We start from the raw sequence: 18,838 nt of genomic DNA, 5'->3' as shown, positions 1-18,838 counted from the left end.
TACATCAGGTTCAGGTGTAGATGAGACTCGTTGGGTGCGATTCACTGGGTGCTGCTCCTTTAATAAGAGTCCTTTGTATTGGAGAGCTGTTGATAAAAGAGGCAAGTAATCGGCTTCCTTCTCCCTCCCCCATCGTATCCAACAGACAACAACAAGTCAGCTGTAGGATGGTCACTACAGAAAATCCCATTCAAAAGCAGGTGGGGAAGGGGGGCACACAGCTATAATCCACACTTATTCTGAAATCCAGCTGTGTCTGTGCAAGCAGCATTTTGCCGGAAACCAACCTCAGCAGGAAGCCCCTTTCCTTGTCACTTTAGCAAAGCTATATTGTCACTAACTTTTAAACGAGGCACCCCCATGCCCTACTCATCTCTGGCCCAAGTACACCTTTCAAATCTTTTCATCACACAATACCTTGCTAACTTGTTGGTTTTTTCCACAGATCAAAGAAGTAGAAATGAAGAATAAGTAATTAACAGATGACCAGATCTCTTCCCTACCTTCCCCTTCAGTAATCTCACAAACAAACCGTGTGACCAAACTGTGTGAACAAGATAACACCTAGAGGAAGATCACTGAGGAGTTGACAAGCCTGCACACAGTAGGGGATGGCAATGACTCTGACCCCTTATCTCAATGGTTAACTGAGATTGATCTCGGCTGGCCTGCAGTGGCTTGAAGCAGGATCTCAGTTCCACAACCAGGGATTGAACCCAGGCTGCGACCATGAAAGTGCCAAATCCTAGCCACTAGACCACCAGGGACTAGTAGCTGGCTCTTTGTCTGCTTTGAAGAAGGAATTCAGCAAAATGATGGAAAGCAGCCAAACAAGTAAAGTGTTTATTAGGAGAAAAAATGTATGTGTGGATAGACACACAGGTGGGCTCAGAAAAAGAGCCACATGTTTTTGGGGTGGATTAAATCACTTATATGGGGGCAGTTCTTCTGGGTTTCCTCTGGTCAATCATCTTGCTTTGTCTGGCTTTGAGTCCATATTTGGTCTGGCTCAGGGTCCTTCCCTGTGTGCACACACATCTTGTAGCCAAGATGGATTCCAGCGTGAGGGTCTCTCAGAAGTTGACAGAATGTATTATGGCCTGGAGCCCCCTCCCTTCTCTGACCCCTGAGGAACCTTTCTGCACATGTGTAGGGTGGGAGGTCTCCTTGACCTCAAGAATGAGAAATATGTGCTCTCTTTATCTTGTCTCAAAGCAGGGCTCAGATCCTCCTTGATCCTGTCATTATCTTTATCTTGAAATATCTGTCCACAGGAGACAGGGTCCAGCTGTTCAGCCTGGGCCCCATCTGTCTCCTGCCTCAAGATTACTTCCCTTTTTCCCTTTAAAACTTTCATGTTTGAACAAACTCTTCAGAGGTGGTTTTTGGGGACCCTGAGTCCACCGTCTCCCCAGGTTGCTGGCATTCTGGTTAAAAGCATCTTTCCTTTCTACCAACATTTGTCTCTCTCTTGAGTATTGATTTTTGAGTGGTGAGCAGCCAGACCTGATTCAGTAACATCTGGGCCTCCAATTCCTTCTCAGGACTCTCAGGGGGTTGTGTCCTGTGAATTCCAAATTCTGAAACACATCTGGCTCCAAGGATGTGATAAAGGACGGTAGACCTGCACTCATAGACTGTAAGAAAAGGACCTGATAAACACTCACATTGCCTGTTAACAATGGAGCTCTTCAGATGATGCTGTTGGGCTTCTGTTTCCCCGCAGAGATCAGTCTCCAGGACGTGGGATTCCAAGCAGCTCAGAGGCAAGACTGTTCCAGGACCACACGTTCTGCCCCTGAACTGACAGATCACTCCCTGAAACAGCCAGAAGAGTAATGAGTACAGTCAAGTGGAGCAGGACAGAGCTTGGTCAAATATCTCATATTCGCCAGGCGCTGTGCTAAAGGCTTTATCTCATTCAATCTTCCAGAAACTTAGCGGGGTAGGTACTGACATCCCCATCTATGTCAGCTCATTTGTCCCCATTTAGATGAGGAAATTGAGGCTTAGAGATGTTAAGCAGTGTGCTCAGGTTTGCAAACTAGAAAATCATAACAAAAATTGTGACGCAACTTTCTCTGTCAATTTTCTTATCTTTGCTATTCTGGTGGAAATTTAAAATTCTGACTTCTCAACTTTGTTCCATGAAAACTAAAAGGGTAAGGCTGCTGTATTGTTACAATGCCAATTTCCTGTTCAGATATTGTACAATAGATTTGCAAGATGTTACCATAGGGAGAAAATGGGGAAAGGGTACCTGGGATTTTTCTGTATTATTTCTTACAACAGCATGTTAATTTAAAATTATCTCAAAATAAAAGTTTAATTTAAAAAACAAAACTAAAACTGCCCTACAAAGATGGTTTCTCCAGACTTCTTTTATATCTTTTTGAGAGATGATGCAGTACTTTGGCAATGCAATGAGAAAACTGAAGGGTGATGTAATAGTGATGATTTATTTCATTATTACTTCATTGATTTATGCATTCCATCCTTCTTCTGTTTTCCTGTTATCTTAGTATTTCTTAAGCACAGATTGGAATTATTAATAATGAAGTAATTTATAGAATGATAAAATAGCAAAATATTATAACACACAGAAAAAGATCCCCAAAGGTTGCTTAGATACTAAAAGGTAGCTGTGATCTCTAAAAAGATCCAATAGACCCATATGATAATTGCTAAATAGAATTATAGATTTTAGATAGATGGATGAATAGATAGATAGATAGGTAGATAGATAGTAGGTAGGAAATTTTTTCTTGGTTCCTTGGAACAACTTTAATGAAGAATAAAAGTCATTGAAATATCAATCCCTACAAATAATTAAAATTCCTCCAGAAAGCAACTCAGAAACTAAAATTGGGTCTAGTGGTCCTTATGGTGTACTGAGGGTTAAGACAGAATCCAAACCCTTAGCTTGGCCAACAAGGCCCTGCATGGTCAGTGCCTGCCCCCTGACCTCCCTGGCTTCTTTGTACACCTTGACCCTCTCATGCTCTCTGCACCAGCCACACCAGCCTTCTCCCCAGTCTTGTTCAGTCTTGTTCAGTCTTGTCACAGGGCCACTGTACAAGCAGGTCCCTCGATCTGGAGGGACGTCTTTGCTGACCGCCTAGTTAAGGTCAGTTTCTTTTTCATAAGCTCTTACAGGATGGAGTTAATTACCTTTGGAGCACTCCCTCCATCTGTAACTATTCATTCACCACTGGATTTTTTTTTATTGAGGTCTGTGTCCCCTGGGAGACCAAAAGCCTGTGAGAGGAGGGCTGTTCCCGTTTCCACACACCACTGCATCCACAGCTGTCAGCAGTCACCTGCATCCTCCCTGAGATCCCTCTAAAATTATGAAGAGAAATAAAGTACAAGCCAGAGGATCAAAATGGCAAGATGTGGGCCCAAGGTAGCCTGCAGATCTGCACTGTTGGCTCATAGTGTTTAGAAAAACACTGGAGTTTGTGTTCATTTAAAAATCAGAGATTTTCACACTAAAATTTGAATTTCTGGCTTCTCTTGATTAAAAAAAGTAAATTCTGGGCCCACATTCCCTTGAACTTTCTAGAGCTGAGCAGTGGCTGCCCAGTTAGCAGGGCATCTCTCTTCAACTCAGCTCTCTACCACCAGCCTGCTTCCATTGTCCCTATTTCTTGCCTCAGGGATGGAGCTATAAACCCCATAGAGCCCCAGGGAAGCTTGGGACTGGGAATCACTGTGCTCTTTAGGGATCATGGTAAGTGTTTTAAATAACTGTTCATTGAAAGAATAAATCAGTGACCATAAACATCTGTGTGGTAACCTGCCACTATGCCATACAGATGCAATGTCACATGGAAACACATGGTGACAGTGTGCTCTCAGAAATTCACAAATCTATTGTGGCTGGTAATGCTTTGCACTAAACAGGATGAACTGTCCTACAAACCCTTTTTGTTTGGTTTTTGCTTGGTTTTCAGTTCTTGATATGCTTGTTTGTTTGTTTGTTTGGTGAGATGGCAATGTAATCCTGTGTCCAAACAAGCACTTTCTCAATTTTTATTGCCAGCCAGACTTCAAATTCAGGACCGTATGAGTGTGTGTGTATGTAGTTAGGATGCGTATAATATTAGGATTATATAAAATTAGGAGACATGTAATATTAGGATTATGAAATTTGTATATTAAAATATACAAATAAATTTACAGTGTGTATAAATAAAATGAAGATATGTGTATATAGTTAGGATATATTTAAAAATTAGAATAGAGAGACAGAATTAGGGTATCTGTATACATGTGTATATATGATATATATATACACATTCTAATTTTGTATATCTTCTAATAGTGTATGTGTGTATATATTTATATATATATTCTAATTTTAGGTATATATTTGATTAATTGAACATATGTCATTTACATATTATATATACTTAAGCTATATATAATATAACCTACTATATATAATATGTAAATTACATATATATTCAATTAATATATCATTTATATATAGTTAAGACATGTATAAAATTAAGATACATGTATATAATTGAAATATATATTTAATTTAAGATATATAATTGGAATATATAGAAGTAAATAGGATATATATACATTTTGGGATATAAAAATAATTAGGAGATATATATGCATATCAGGTTGAACCATAGGAAATTGAAGATTGCAGCAGAAGATATTCAACTGTTTTTGACCTACAAAAATGGCAATTTCATATAGTCAAACCTAATATTTCAAATGGGCCAAAATAATCATATCTGTTGGAAAATAAAACTCATTTTGTACAATCTTCCCTCAGAACACTCTGTTGTCTGTTTCTAGTTCCAGTGTCCCCAATCTGTCAATGATTTGAAAAACTGGTCCCTGATCATACTCGTGAGCAACTCTAACAAGAAACCAGGATCCAATGATGGTTTTTCTCTTCCCATGTGGGAGGTCACAGGGTGCTGTTTGTGGGAAAGAATATTATTTCATTTTTCCATTAAAGGCAGACCTCATTACAGATAGCGTGTTTTTTACTAATTGACGGTTTGTGGCAACCCTGCGTCCAGCAAGTCTATTTTTCCAACAGCATTTTCTCACTTGGTGTCTCTGTGTCACATTTTGGTAATTCTCACAATATTGCAAATTTTTCATTACTATATTTGTCACAGTGATCTGTAATCAGTGATCTTTGATGTTACTATTGTTATTGTTTTGGGGCATCACACACTGTGCCATATCAGATGGTGAACTTAATCCATAAATGTTGTGTGTGTTCTGACTGCTCTCTCTCCCTCTCCCAGGGTCTCCTTATTCCCTGAGACACAACAATACTAAAATTCGGCCAATTAATAGCCCTGCAATGGCCTCTAAGTGTTCAAGTAAAAGGAAGAGTCACACATCTTCATTTTAAATCCAAAGCTAGACGTGATTAAGCTTAGTGAGGAAGGCATGTCAAAAGCCCAAATAGGCTGAAGACTAAGCTTCCTGCACCAAACAGTTAGCCAAATTGGTGAAAGCAAAAGAGTTCTTGAAGGAACTTAAAAGTGCCGCTCCAGTGACCACACCAATGATAAGAAGGTGAAAGAGTCTTATTGCTGAGATGGAGAGAGTCTGAGTGGTCTGGATAGATCAGACCAGCCACGACATTCCCTTAAGACAAAGCCTAATCCAGAGTAAGGCCCCAACTCTCTTCATTTTTATGAAGGCTGAGAGAAGTGAGGAAGCTGCAGAAGAAAAGGTTGAAGCTTAGCAGAGGTTGGTTCATGAGAAGCCACCTCCATAACATAAAAGTGCAAAGTGAAGCAGCAAGTGCTGATGTAGAAGCTGTAGCAAGTTATCTAGAGGATCCAGCTAAGACATTCATGAAGGTGGCTACACTAAACAAGATCCCAGATAAACTCTTCTTATTCACAGCTTCCTGCATTAATTTTTCGGTGGACAAATTCAAGCATCCCTTCCTCTGGGACGCGGTGCGAGCATCCACTGGGCTGATTTGGATGCTGATCCTCTGGCCCTCCCAGCCCCTGACTTACCCCTCTCCCAGCAATTATTAAAGGCTGTTTGAACTGTTGGCTTATGCATGTCTTACTCACTACAGAGTGAGCTGTTTTGGTCATTTTGTTTTGATCCCCACTGTCTGGCCAACAGAATTACTATTTGTTGACTGAAGTAATAAATTACCATTACCGGGTTAGCAGCTTTAAAAAAAGAGCAATAGTACTACTACTACTATTTTTATTACACTATTGCTACTATTACTATTACTACTACTACAACTCTGTTTTCTACTTACAGTGGCTCAGATGGTGCTATTTCCATTAGCCTCTGCAAGGCTGGATGTCACAAGGATGCTTTGCTGCTTCCTCCTGTGAAGCCATGTGTAAGAAGGGAGCCACAGATTCAACAACAACAGCGTGGGCTTCCTGAACAGAGGTGTGGCCAGTCTTCTTGAACTCACCCCTCTCTCTAGGTCTCTCTCAGCTCTCTGGAGGGTGGAGGCCCCCATACTGCAGGATGAGGGCATTTTGACCAAGCACCTCTGAGTGCTTAACGTTGGGCAAATTCTGCCCTGGTAAGCATCACAGACCTGGCAGAGCAGGTGGCAGTGCTACTGGACATACTGGCATACATTCCCCAGAGGTAGCTGTCATGAGGCTCCACCACCTCACTCCAGGGTTTTCTGGATAATCTGTGATTGCAGAATATAATGTCAATATATAAATATCAACTCTATTCCTATATACTAGCAAAAACAATTGGAAATTGAAACTAGATAAACAATGCCATTTAAAATAGCATCAGAAATATGAAATGCTTGGAGATAAATCTGCCAAAAGATGGATGTATAAGACCTGTGCCCTACAGAACATTGCCGAGAGCAATGAGAGAAGGCCTGAATACGTGGAGAGGTTTACCATGTTCATGGATTGGAAGTCTCAATGTTGTTAAAGACTGCAGATACTTTGAAGCTTCGACTTGCTTTTACCCAGCTTTATCTCACACTCTCTCATTTGTCTTTGTATTTTCAATGTGTCACTCTGTGCCTGGCACCAAGCAGGCATCCAGTGTTCAGTGAATAAGTGAACAAGGAATAAGGGAATAAATGAGCAGGTCCCAGGATGGGTCACAACTGCCTGGGAAAGTTAGAAAAGCCCCCTTCAAGGTGGGCTAGGAATTCTATAAGCTGAGATGAGAGGGGGACATTAGACACAGAAGTCCTCTTACGAGCGAGTAAAACTGCATTCATCTGCTGTAACTTGTGGATCAGTTCCTGCCAGACAGTGGCTGCAGACACCTTCGGAACACACCCTGAGCTCCTGTTCTGAAGGACCTTCTACTCTGTGTTAAGGAATTTCTATTTCATTCTTTAGAATAAAGATGGGGGAGGGCGCATTGAGTATATTTAGTTGGGGAGTTCACTCATTCAACATTTTGAAATATTTATCCAACAGCTGCTCTGGGCCAAAGCTTGGGCTTAATTCTGGGATAAAACTGGTGAAGACAGAAACCATCCCTGCTTCAGTTATAAAACTGTTGTAGCTAATGATGGGAACCATGTTTGTGCCAGGCAGAGTCAAATTCTCCACCTATGCTCTTTATAACAGTCCAATGAGATAGTTATTACTATTAACTTCACAAAATGTGAAGAAACGGTTAAATTAGTTAAGAAATGAGTCCCATTTAAATGCAGGCCAACTGACTAAAATAATTTTTTTTTTTTTTTTTAGAAAGTGAATTTTTTTTTTTTTAGTTTAATTTTTATTTATTTATTTATTTATGGCTGTGTTGGGTCTTTGTTTCTGTGTGAGGGCTTTCTCTAGTTGTGGCAAGTGGGGGCCACTCTTCATCATGGTGCGCGGGCCTCTCATTATCGCGGCCTCTCTTGTTGCGGAGCACAGGCTCCAGACGCGCAGGCTCAGTAATTGTGGCTCACGGGCCTAGTTGCTCCGCAGCATGTGGGATCTTCCCAGACCAGGGCTCGAACCCGTGTCCCCTGCATTAGCAGGCAGATTCGCAACCACTGCGCCACCAGGGAAGCCCTAAAACAATTTTATTGAGGTGTAATTAAGAAAAATTAGAAGCATGCATTTATCTTTTTTTGCTGTACAGCAAAGTGATTCAGTTATATATACATATATTCTTTTCATATTCTTTTCCATATGGTTTCTATATACAGTAGGACCTTGTTGCTTACCCATCCTATATATAATAGTTTGCATCTACTAATCCCAAACTCCCAATCCTTCCCTCCCCCACCCCCCCCTCACCCTTGGCAACCACAAGTTTGTTCTCTACGTCTGTGAGTCTGTTCCTGTTTTGTAGATATGTTCATTTGTGTTGTGTTTTAGATTCCACGTATAAGTGATATCATATGGTATATGTCTTTCTCTTTCTAACGTCACTTAATATGATGATCTCTAGATCCATCCATGTTGCTGCAAATGGCATTATTTCATTCTTTTTTATGGCTGAGTATTATTCCGTTGTATATATTTACCACCTCTTCTTTAACCATTCATCTATCGATGGACATTTAGGTTGTTTCCACGTCTTGCCTATTGTAAATAGGGTAGTAGCACACATTTAAAATGTACAGTGTGATGGGTTTTAACAAATGGATGTACATTTTGACATCACCCACCAACAAGATACAAAACATTTCCGTCACCTCCAAAGGTTCCCTTATCCCTTCCCAACCATTGATGTAATTCTGTCACTGGATGGCATCTTTTTGAGGGCGAGAGACTGGGCTCTTGTCCAACACCCGGAAATGAATTGTCCGTGGAGACACCGCACTGACAAAGCAAAAGACTTTATTGGAAAGGGTCCCTTAGGCGGACAGCAGCAGGGTAAGGGAACCCAGGAGAACTGCTCTGCCTCACGGCTCGCAGTCTCAGGTTTTATGGTGGTGCAGTTAGCTTTCTGGGTTGCGGTTGTCTCTGGCCAATCATCTTGCTTTTGCCTTCATTTGGTCCAACTCAGGGCCCTTCCTGGTGCATCCTTCAGTCAAGATGGTTTCCAGCGGGAGGATTTCTGGGGAGACTGGCAAGACATCTTATGGACTGGTGTCTCCTCCGCTTCTTGGCCCCTCCTGGATTTTCCCTGGGTTGGTTGTGGGTCCTTCACTGGTTTTGTGTTCTTTTGAAGCATCCTGAGGTGGGAGACTGAAGCAAAGGTGTTACGGTGCCCCGCCAAGGCAGGCAGTTTTAGTCAATGGCTCCCTAACAACTTCTTACGTTATTGATTAGATTCCTCTTTGCTAGTGTTCCTTGTAAACAAAGTCGCTCAGTCTGTATTCTTGTGTCTTGCTTCTTTGACTTGGCGTGAATTTTGAGTTTTATCCGTATTGTGGAGCCTCTCACTAGTTTATTTTTATTATTTCTGAATTCAGAGTTTTAAGGGAGAGAGAGAGACATTAATCAAATAATGACCTAATTGAGTATTTAATTACAACAGCATTAAGTTAACCTAAGGAGAAGTACACGGGAAAATGCATTACCTTGTTTGTTGACAATTCAATCAATACCATACACTGGGGCATGTATACAGGGTTAATTAAGACTCAGCTTGTGGATATAAATGTTATTAAAAAGTATCACATAAGAATCGTATATCCTTACTTCACTTCCCTAATTAAAAAAAAAAAGTCATCTCAGATGATGTTGGGAAGCACTGCTCACCCTCTCTTTACACTCAAGAGGGGAAAAAATGTTCCAGGAGGCGCATGCGCCCCTCCTCCTAGCCTGGCCGGCAACAGGCTCCACAGTCACTGCCCGGACAGGCCGACTGCGAAGCCGGCAGCCGCTCAGACGTGGCACCTCTTTTGCCTGCCCAATCCCGGGCGCCCCGGCAGTCACGTGCACACGGCACCGCGCAGGCCGGGCCCTGCCCACCGCCCGCGCCTTCCCGCACCCTCCGGCGAGCCCGGCAGCCCAGGCTACCGAAACACCTGCGCCGGCCGGGCTGCGCCTGCGCAGTGTGACCGGTGGGCGGGACGGGGAATGCGGCGGCCGCGGAGCGAGGCTGCCCGCGGGCGAGGAGTCGGAGTTTTGCCGAGCGGCCGGTCGGCGTCCTCTCTCAGCCGCCGGAAGTGAGCTCCGCCGCTCTTTCCGCGCGGCCCGGGTCCTCGCCCGGCCCCCGGGCGCGCGGCGGTTGGCGGGGGTCCTCGGCGCGGGGCAGCCATGGACTCGGCGGCGCTGGAGCGGGACGCGGTGCAGTTCGCGCGGCTGGCAGTGCAGCGCGACCACGAGGGCCGCTACTCGGAGGCCGTGTTTTACTACAAGGTGGGCTGGGGACGGGTCCATGTGCCGAGGGGACGGGCGCGCTCGGCGTGGCGGTCCCCCGTCCCGCTGTCCCTCTCGGGGCGGTGGCCGGGCTGAGGGGTCAGGCCTGCTCCCGCCCCAGGGTCCGGCCCGCGGCGGGCTTGGTCGCCGCTTTGGGGTCGGTCCTGGCCGGCGAGTCCCCAGGTGACCGCTCCTGAGGGCGGCGGCGGAGCTGGGCTGTCAGCTCGCAGCTTCTCACCGTCACGGATGTACACGGAAACAGTGCTCACGGAAGAACGCAGAAAGTCAATCAAAGAATAAAACATCGTGTATCCTAGTATCTGACATCTACGTATCTTTGTTTTTCTACGCATGTATGTGTACACACCTTTTTAAAAAAACAAACTTGGATCACACTGTTTATACTTTTTTAAATCTGTTCTTTTCATTTGAACTTTTAAAAATGTTTGATTTTTTTTAAGGTTTCATAGTATAAACTTGTTAATGATAGATGTATAGTATTCCATTATGTGGCTGTGCCATAGTTTATTTACAAACTCTTCTGGCCATTTTATGTTCATTATGGATCTTCAGCATCATAATACCCTTATAGCTAATGCTTTACACGTTTCTTTGATATTTCTTTTGGGTACATTACTGGGGCCAGAAATATTAAATCAGAGTAGGAGCGCACAGCCCACCCCTGCTCCCCAATCCTGAGCATTTGCAAACACACCCCTCTGGCTCCCCGTGCAGACAGCTGTATCCTCTTGACATTGTCATCTTTTCTTTTAGAAAGAATTCGATAATACAGTAGTCGTAACTTTTTTCCATAAACCTATATGCTGTCAATAATATGTGGTTTGCTTTTCTCAGATTAATATTTGATTGCCTTCATTTTATAATCTATATTTAGAGACTTTGGGTGTGTTTCAGAATCATTCTTTTTGGACTCTTTTTTTTTTTTTTTGACAATTTCATGACGGTGGTATTTCTTTAAAAGTAAAACTGTGTTTTATTAGTTTTGTGAAATAACTGACAGATGTTCATAGGTAAAAATAGTGCCATGTAAAATAGCTTTTTTAAAGCGAAAGGAAGTACTGTACAGTGCCTCTTGTTTTGCTGTAGGATGACACGCGTGTTGTTACAAAGAATTTCTTTTCCTTGAGAGAATCAGAAAAGTGGTTGTGTTTCTAGGAGCTATTTATGTAAACTGTATCAGATATTTAGTGTTTTCTGTCTTCATGCTGTTCTGTTAGGGATGCCTTCATTGTTAATCACTTTCAAGTGTAAACAAAATGAGCAAAATAAGGTTGATATCAACAATTTAAAAAATTAGTTTTAATATTTACATGTAGAGTTATATTTTCCTCCCCTGAAATATCTGAATTGCAGAATCTAGGAAAACATATCTTTTCTACCCCCAGTTTCCATTTGGATCAAAACTGTACTCATCTTACTGATTTTGTAGGTTCAGGGAAACAACTCCTGCTCCAATAACTGGATTCAAAAAGTGATGCTGAGTAGATGGCTTCTTTGGATCCAGATAACGAGGCGTGAGGTTCCTTGAAGTGCACATGCTTAGATTACTGCAGGGAAGGTGGTGGTACTTGGGAAAGTCTCTCTGTGGTTCTTGTGTGTGGTAGCGTTGGTCACCCTCCTGGAATGGTGATGGCGAGAATGGAGGCTTTTCCTCGCGAGCACAGCCTAACTGGCTGAGAAAGTCATGGAATAACTGGAAGACAAATCCAGTTTTTCTTAATTAAAATAAGTTTATTTCATACAACTGAAATCTGCCTTAAAATGTGTCCCCCTTTGACAATATTTTCTGTGGAGAAAAAGATTTTCTTTCCACTGTGAGATATTTAACCTTTATAATTTCTGATAACCTTTTATTGATATTTAATTTAATTGTATCAGGTATTATCTGTTCTAATGTTTTCGAGACTCAGTTCACCTTTTAACAGTGTATAATTTCAAGTCTGACCTATTGCATAAAGAAAAAGGAAAACAGAGAACATATAAATCACAGTTATTCTAAGAAAATACTTATAATCAACCCCTTCTATTTGACTTCATAAATTTTCAACAGTAGGAGGAAGAGAGCATTGAGAACTGAAAAAAAGTAGTAAAGGAATATATAACTCATTTACTTTACGAAAAAAATTACTGGTATCATAAAGACATTCTTGTTTTGTCATTCATAGAAACCAATAGTTAGAAAGTGGTAAAGAAAATTCAAATTGTAATTGATCTGTTAGATTCCTTTGAATTCTTTTTTTATTTTTAGGAAGCTGCACAAGCTTTAATTTATGCTGAGATGGCAGGATCAAGCCTAGAACATATTCAAGAAAAAATAAATGAGTATCTGGAAAGAGTGCAGGCTTTACATTCAGCAGGTTGGTAAAGGACTACTAACCATGTCACTGTATTTTTTTTTCTTCTGTCCCATCACATCTTACTTTTCCCCTGTGTTTCTCTTTCCTTTTCGTTTTCATCTTTGATTCTTGATCCTCACTTGGTTGCTGCTCATTTCTTTTTTGGTAATCACATCTTTGAAAATCATAATGTGGAAGTAAGTGATAAATCTGTGAAGAGGAACCTTAGAGGTGATATAGTCTGATATCCTAATTTCCCAGAGGATAGAGATGAACGATCTACATTCGAACAGTGTATCATTGGCAGAGTCAGTATTAGGACCCTGTTAAAATCTGCTTTTAAACATCTGTCACATGCCCCCTCCTGCTATTAAAATTAAATGACTCCTCCTCTTCAGTGTCTGAAGACTTCAACAGTGGGTTCACAGTCTTTACTATATCGATATCCTCAACCTCAAGACCTTAGCTAAACTCTTGTTTTAAACCATATCTTGGAAAAGGGACATGTAAGCAGAGACCTGGAACAACCTGTAGTTATTTTTGCAAACGCTGTGAAACAAGTTCACAGGCTTAATGATCGCAGTTCTGTTAGAGGTAAGTGGTTCCTGGCGAAATCTGCTGTTCACGTGGTAGGAAAGAAAATGATCATCTATTGACATTTTGTTTTAGGAATGCGTTCATGTCACTGAGGACTCTTTTTAACCCCTTTTTTTCTGTGGCTGTATAATAAAGCCACAAGCTTAGAGGAGTCTTATTCAGCATTCTCTGATGGACTTTGTGCTACTTTCTACCACTCATTCTGAATAGATATGAGCAGTTACAAGCTCATAGTCAGGATAAAGTAGATTTGATTGTTGGATTTCTTGTTATGACAGTCCCCTTACAGACATGGCACTTTTCTTTAAGACAGTGCCCAGAAATTGCATGCATTGAAAAGTGGACTGCCTGTGTGTCAGGGCCTCACTTAATACAGAGTTATACTGATTCATGTATTCAAAATACAATGGAATTCAGAGGCACTTCATTTTCCCAGCTAAGTAAATGAAGTTTTTAAATTTATAAATGTGATGTTTATATGATACTCAGGCACAGAATGAGACAGCCCTAATCTCTTGAAGAATGAAAACTTACCAGTGAAACAGAAGTAAAGTTCAAAAAGGATTTTTAAAGCATAATATACATTAAATGTTTTGCCGGTTTTTCGACCTATTTTGTTCAACAAATGGCATGTAATTTGTAGAGAATTAAATGGTTTACTTAATTATTATTTCAAGCAGGAGAGTCCTTTATCAAATAAAAATCTTGTTCAGAATCCCAATTTTTAAAACAGATAAAGTCTGCTGACAGTCAAGAGACTTTGAGAGATGGCTTGACTTTAGGGTTGGGGAAAGGTAACCCAGTTTGAAATTCACCAGTGTAGTATAAGAAACTCAAGACTTGGAATTAAAAGATCTAAGTTGAGTCCCTACCCTTCCATTGTAGCTGTGAAACCTTAGGCTAGATAGTTATTCTCAATTAGAATTGGTTTTGCCCCTCAGGAGACATTTGGCAATGTCTGGAGAGGTGTTTGGTGTTTATGCCGGGGTAGGGATGCAGTATACTACTAGCATCTGGTTAGGTAGAGGGCAGGGATAGTGCTGCAGGGAAAATCCTATAATGCATAGCACCGTCCACAGCAAAGAATTATCCAGTCGAAAATGTCAGTAGTGCCAAGGCTGAGAAGCCTTGAGCTAAATATTTTAACATTCATTTAATAAATGGGATTAATACATACTTTAGAGAGGTGTTACCGAGGGTTACAGTTTTTAAAAGATCAGACACAATTTTGAGACAAACAAAATTTAAAACTTTTTAAAAAAAGTTTTATTGAGATGTAATTCACATACCATAACATTCAACTTTTTACAGCGTACAGTTCAGTGGTTTTTAGTGTATTCCCAGAGTTGTGCAACCATCACCTCTAACTTCAGAACATTTTTGTCACCCTTAAAGAAACCTCTTAGTCATTAGCAGTCACTCCCCATTCCACACCCTAGGCCCTAGCAACCACTAATCTATTTTCTGTCTCCATGGATTTGCCTATTCTGGACATTTCATATAAATGGAGTCATCAGTATGTGGTCTTTTGTGTCTGGCTTCTTTTATTTAGCATAATGTTTTCAGGGTTTATCCATTTTGTAGCATGTATCAGTGCTTCATTTCTTGTTATGGTTAATACACCATTGTATTAATATACCACATTTTATTTATCCATTCATCAGTTGGTGGACATTGGCTTGGTTCCACCTTTTGTCTATTATTAGTAATGCTGTTATGACCACTTGTGTCTAAGTTTTTGTGTGGACATATGTTTTCAGTTCTCTTGGATATATACCCACAAGTAGAACTGCTAGGTCATATGGTAGCTTTATGTCTAACTTTTCGAGGAACTGCTAAACTGTTTTCCACAGTGGCTATACCACTCTACAGTTCCACCAGCAATGATCCATTTCCTTCACATCCTTATCAACACTTGTTATTTTCTGTCTTTTTTTATTTTAGCCACCCTAGTGGGTATAAAATGACATCTTATTGTGGTTTTGATATGCACTTCCCTGATGACAAATGATGTTGAGCATCTTTTCACGTGCCATTTGGCCATTGAATATCTGCTTTGGAGAAATGGCTATACAGATCCTTTGCCCATGGTATAAGTCAGGGTTCTCCAGAGAAATAGAATCAGTAGGATGGACATAAAGAGATTTATTATGAGGAATTGGCTCATGCAATTATGGAGACTAAGAAGTCCCACTGTTTGCCCTCTGCAAGCTAGAGACTCAGGAAAGCCAGTGGTGTGGTTCAGTCCAAGTCCAAAGGCCTGAGAAGTAGGGGACCTGATGGTGTGAGTTCCAGTCCGAGGTCAGGAGAATACCAATGTGTCAGCTCAAGCAGTCCTGCAGTGAGGGCAGATTCTCCCCCTCTGCCTTTTGTTCTGTTCAGGCCCACAGTGGATCAGATGATGCCCACCCACACTGGGGAGGGCAGTCTGCTTTCAGTGTCAATGCAAATGCTACTTTCATTCAGAAACATCCTCACAGGCTACCCAGAAATCTTGTTTAGCCAAATAGCTGGGTAACCTGTGATCCTGTCAAGTTGACACAAGTTGATGACATAATCATCACACCCATTTTAAATTGGGTTTGTCCTTTTATTGTTGAGTTGTAAGAGATCTTTATATGTTCTAGATGCAGGTCTCTTATGGATACATATCTTTATATTAAAAACAAACAGAAGCGCTTATTTCAAAGAGCAGTAAAAATATAGCTTATTCTGGACCCAGATGAATGGGAAACAGCATGCATTTTATTATCAAGGCCTCGTATATTATATAATTATTGTCTATACTGAATAAAAATTTAAATTACCTTAAAACATAATTGAGTTTCTTTCGATTTAGTCTTTTCCAAGCTTCAGTTTTGTTTTTTGTGGGGAGAACTCCTATGTTTTATTTTTTAAATGAAGAAAGTGCTGGTAGGGACAGAGAAATTCAGGGGAAATTTTTTTAAGGATTTTTTTTTGACCTTGCTAAGCTTTTTAAATGAAGGATTATAGAGTTTTGGTAAAGAATGTATTAAAATGGTATGTTGTTCCCTGGATACATATATAGGTATGTGGCTTTCTTCCTATGCTAGTTCTTCTATGTGGCTTTTTTTCCTATCCTAGTTCAGTCAAAGAGTGCGGATCCTTTGAAATCAAAACATCAGTTGGACTTAGAGCGTGCCCATTTCCTCGTTACACAAGCTTTTGACGAAGATGAAAAAGGGAACGTTGAAGATGCTATAGAACTGTATACAGAAGCTGTAGATCTCTGTCTGAAAACCGTATGTATAATAGCTACAAGTTAAGTTTGGTGGAATTATGCTAAGAAATTTCTCCCCTTACTAGTGAGTTTTACTTAACAATTCCTTAAAGAAAAAAAATTATCCTGTTATTATACATGTAACTAAGTTACTCCTCATTAAAAGATAGTGAAGAATAGAAAATTAATAATAGACTTTAACATCTTGTTAAAAATTTGACAGTATTGAGATTGAGTCCCTTGGCAATTGTTTTTTAAATTATAAGTACCATTTTTGACCTTTTTATACCCCTATAACTAAAATTAACTTATTATAGGAAGAATTCACCATCACCATCTGTGAATTTAAAATAAACTTCCTTGGGGAGGGATAAATTAGTAGTTTGGGATTAATAGATACACACTACTGTATTTAAAATAGATAAACAACAAAGATGTACTGTATAGCACAGGGAACTATACACAATATCTTGTAATAACCTATAATGGGAAGGAATCTGAAAAAGAATAGATATATATTTAACTGAATCACTTTTCTGTACACCTGAAGCTAACACAACATTGTAAATACTTCAATTTAAGAAAAAAAAAAGGGAAAAAACAACTTTGGTTCATCACAAAAAAAATAAAACTTCCCCCTTTTTTTCAATTTCATACACTAAGAAATAAGTTAGTGGTTTGGGAGAGCTTTATTAATTTGCAGTGTAGAGGCTATATGTTGAGCAATTTTTACTGCTTCCCGAGGAGCCCGGTGGGCCTGTTAGCTCTCCGGGGCATCAAGTGCGTAAGAGTAGCGCATTGACAGGAGCATGTGACGTGGTCGAGAGTGGTGTTCTCAGCATTGTTCAGAGGGCCGGCTCTTTGTCCAAGGGCTTTTATTCAGAGGAACTATCTAGCCTCATTTCTGTAGGTACCTGAGACTACGGGTAAGTGCTGGGTTTTTTTGTTTTTAATTATCTGAGTTTCAGTGCGCAGTACAGCATTATAATTCGACATCTGTATGCACAGCAAAGTGATCACCACCACAAGTCTGGTTACCTTCCATCCCCATACAGTTGACCCCCTTCACCCATTTCCCCCGTCCCCCAACCCCCTTCCCCTCTGGAAACCACTAATCTGTTCTCTGTACCTATAAGTTTGTTTTATTTTGTCTGTTTATTTGTTTTGTCTTTTAGACTCCACATATGAATGAAGGCATAAGGTGGTTGTCTTTCTCCTGCTGACTTATTTCACTTAGTATGGTAGCCCTGCTCTTCTGGGGTTCCTGCTGCCAGGCCTGTGGCACTGTGATTATACGGTTGTGTTCACCCGAATTAAGTGGTGTTAGGGTTTACCTCAGCGACGAGTTTTCAACACCATTTAAATGATACCTTTAAGGACAAAAATAAAGTGTCTTGGTTTATTCTCTCATAATTTTAAGAAGTGTAATGTGCATTGTAATTTTTTTTTTGCTTAGAAATATCATGGATCAGGCAAATTAATAATTATGCTTTGGAACATCTGTCTCTCTTTCTCTTAAGTCTTATGAAACCGCTGATAAAACTCTGCAAAACAAACTGAAGCAGTTGGCACGACAGGCACTAGACAGGTGAGTTTTGGTCCCTCGAGTTCTTATCTGTGGATGGCAGCGTACTGTGTTACTTCAGTGCGACAGGTTTATATGAATGTGTGGTGGAGCTCGTGGTAACAAACCTGAGATCCAGAGCAAAGTTGCCTTCTTCCTCTGAGTGAATATACCCCTCTCTAGTTCCCTGCTGCTTTTTTCTACATGTCATTTTGGCTCATTAGATGGTGAACTCCTTAGGGGAACAGAGAGCATCTTAGTGTCTTCATCCCTGCTTTAAACTCAAAAAATAACAAATGAGTCAAGAAATATTTTATTTAGTTTTTGCTGTGTCTAAAACAAAAATGAGGTATTTGAAATGGAAGACTCCCTTCTGTTGTTTAATATCAGACTTCCAAAGAGAGAACTTCCAGAGAGCCTTCCAGAGCTACTACTAGAAATGGAGAAACAGAGTGAGCCAGCTGTGCAGATACCTCAAATTATACATGTGTGTATCTCCCTTAACTGCTCAAATGTCAACTTTTCAGTAAGGCCTGCCATCACCATTCTGTTTAAAACTTAATCTCCTCCAGTACTTTCATCCTGCTTCGTCTGTTCTAATATTCTTTCCTGTAGCTCTTACTGTTTTCTAAGGTATATGAAATTTACCAGTTTATCATATTTGTTATCAATGTCTGTGTCCCTTCTAATCCCTGTCCCCCAAATATAAGCTCTTTGAGGACAGAGAATTTTGTCTTTGTTCAATGCTGAAACCAAGCACCTAGCAGAGGGCAGACATACAATATGTGCTCAGTAGATATTTGTTGAGAAA

General features: G+C 40.6%; 1 protein-coding gene across 2 annotated transcripts in view; it reads left to right on the top strand.

Annotated features, from left to right (window-relative positions):
• The first annotated feature begins 9,891 nt into the window (after window positions 1-9,891).
• The window catches only part of CAPN7 (calpain 7), a 36,538-nt gene continuing 27,591 nt past the window's right edge, over window positions 9,892-18,838 (top strand). For both annotated transcript variants that reach the window (XM_068545893.1, XM_068545892.1), the window contains exons 1-4: window positions 9,892-10,268; window positions 12,538-12,646; window positions 16,328-16,485; window positions 17,984-18,051. In XM_068545893.1, coding sequence (XP_068401994.1) covers window positions 10,167-10,268; window positions 12,538-12,646; window positions 16,328-16,485; window positions 17,984-18,051 — 437 coding nt within the window. In that variant the 5' untranslated portion in view covers window positions 9,892-10,166. The remainder of the gene's footprint in view (window positions 10,269-12,537; window positions 12,647-16,327; window positions 16,486-17,983; window positions 18,052-18,838) is intronic.

This window comes from Eschrichtius robustus, chromosome 6 (genome assembly GCF_028021215.1).
Source record: "Eschrichtius robustus isolate mEscRob2 chromosome 6, mEscRob2.pri, whole genome shotgun sequence".
NCBI classification, from domain to species: Eukaryota; Metazoa; Chordata; class Mammalia; order Artiodactyla; family Eschrichtiidae; genus Eschrichtius; species Eschrichtius robustus.
The sequence above is the reverse complement of the archived record's forward strand: the minus strand, read 5'-3'. Positions and strand labels throughout refer to the sequence as shown.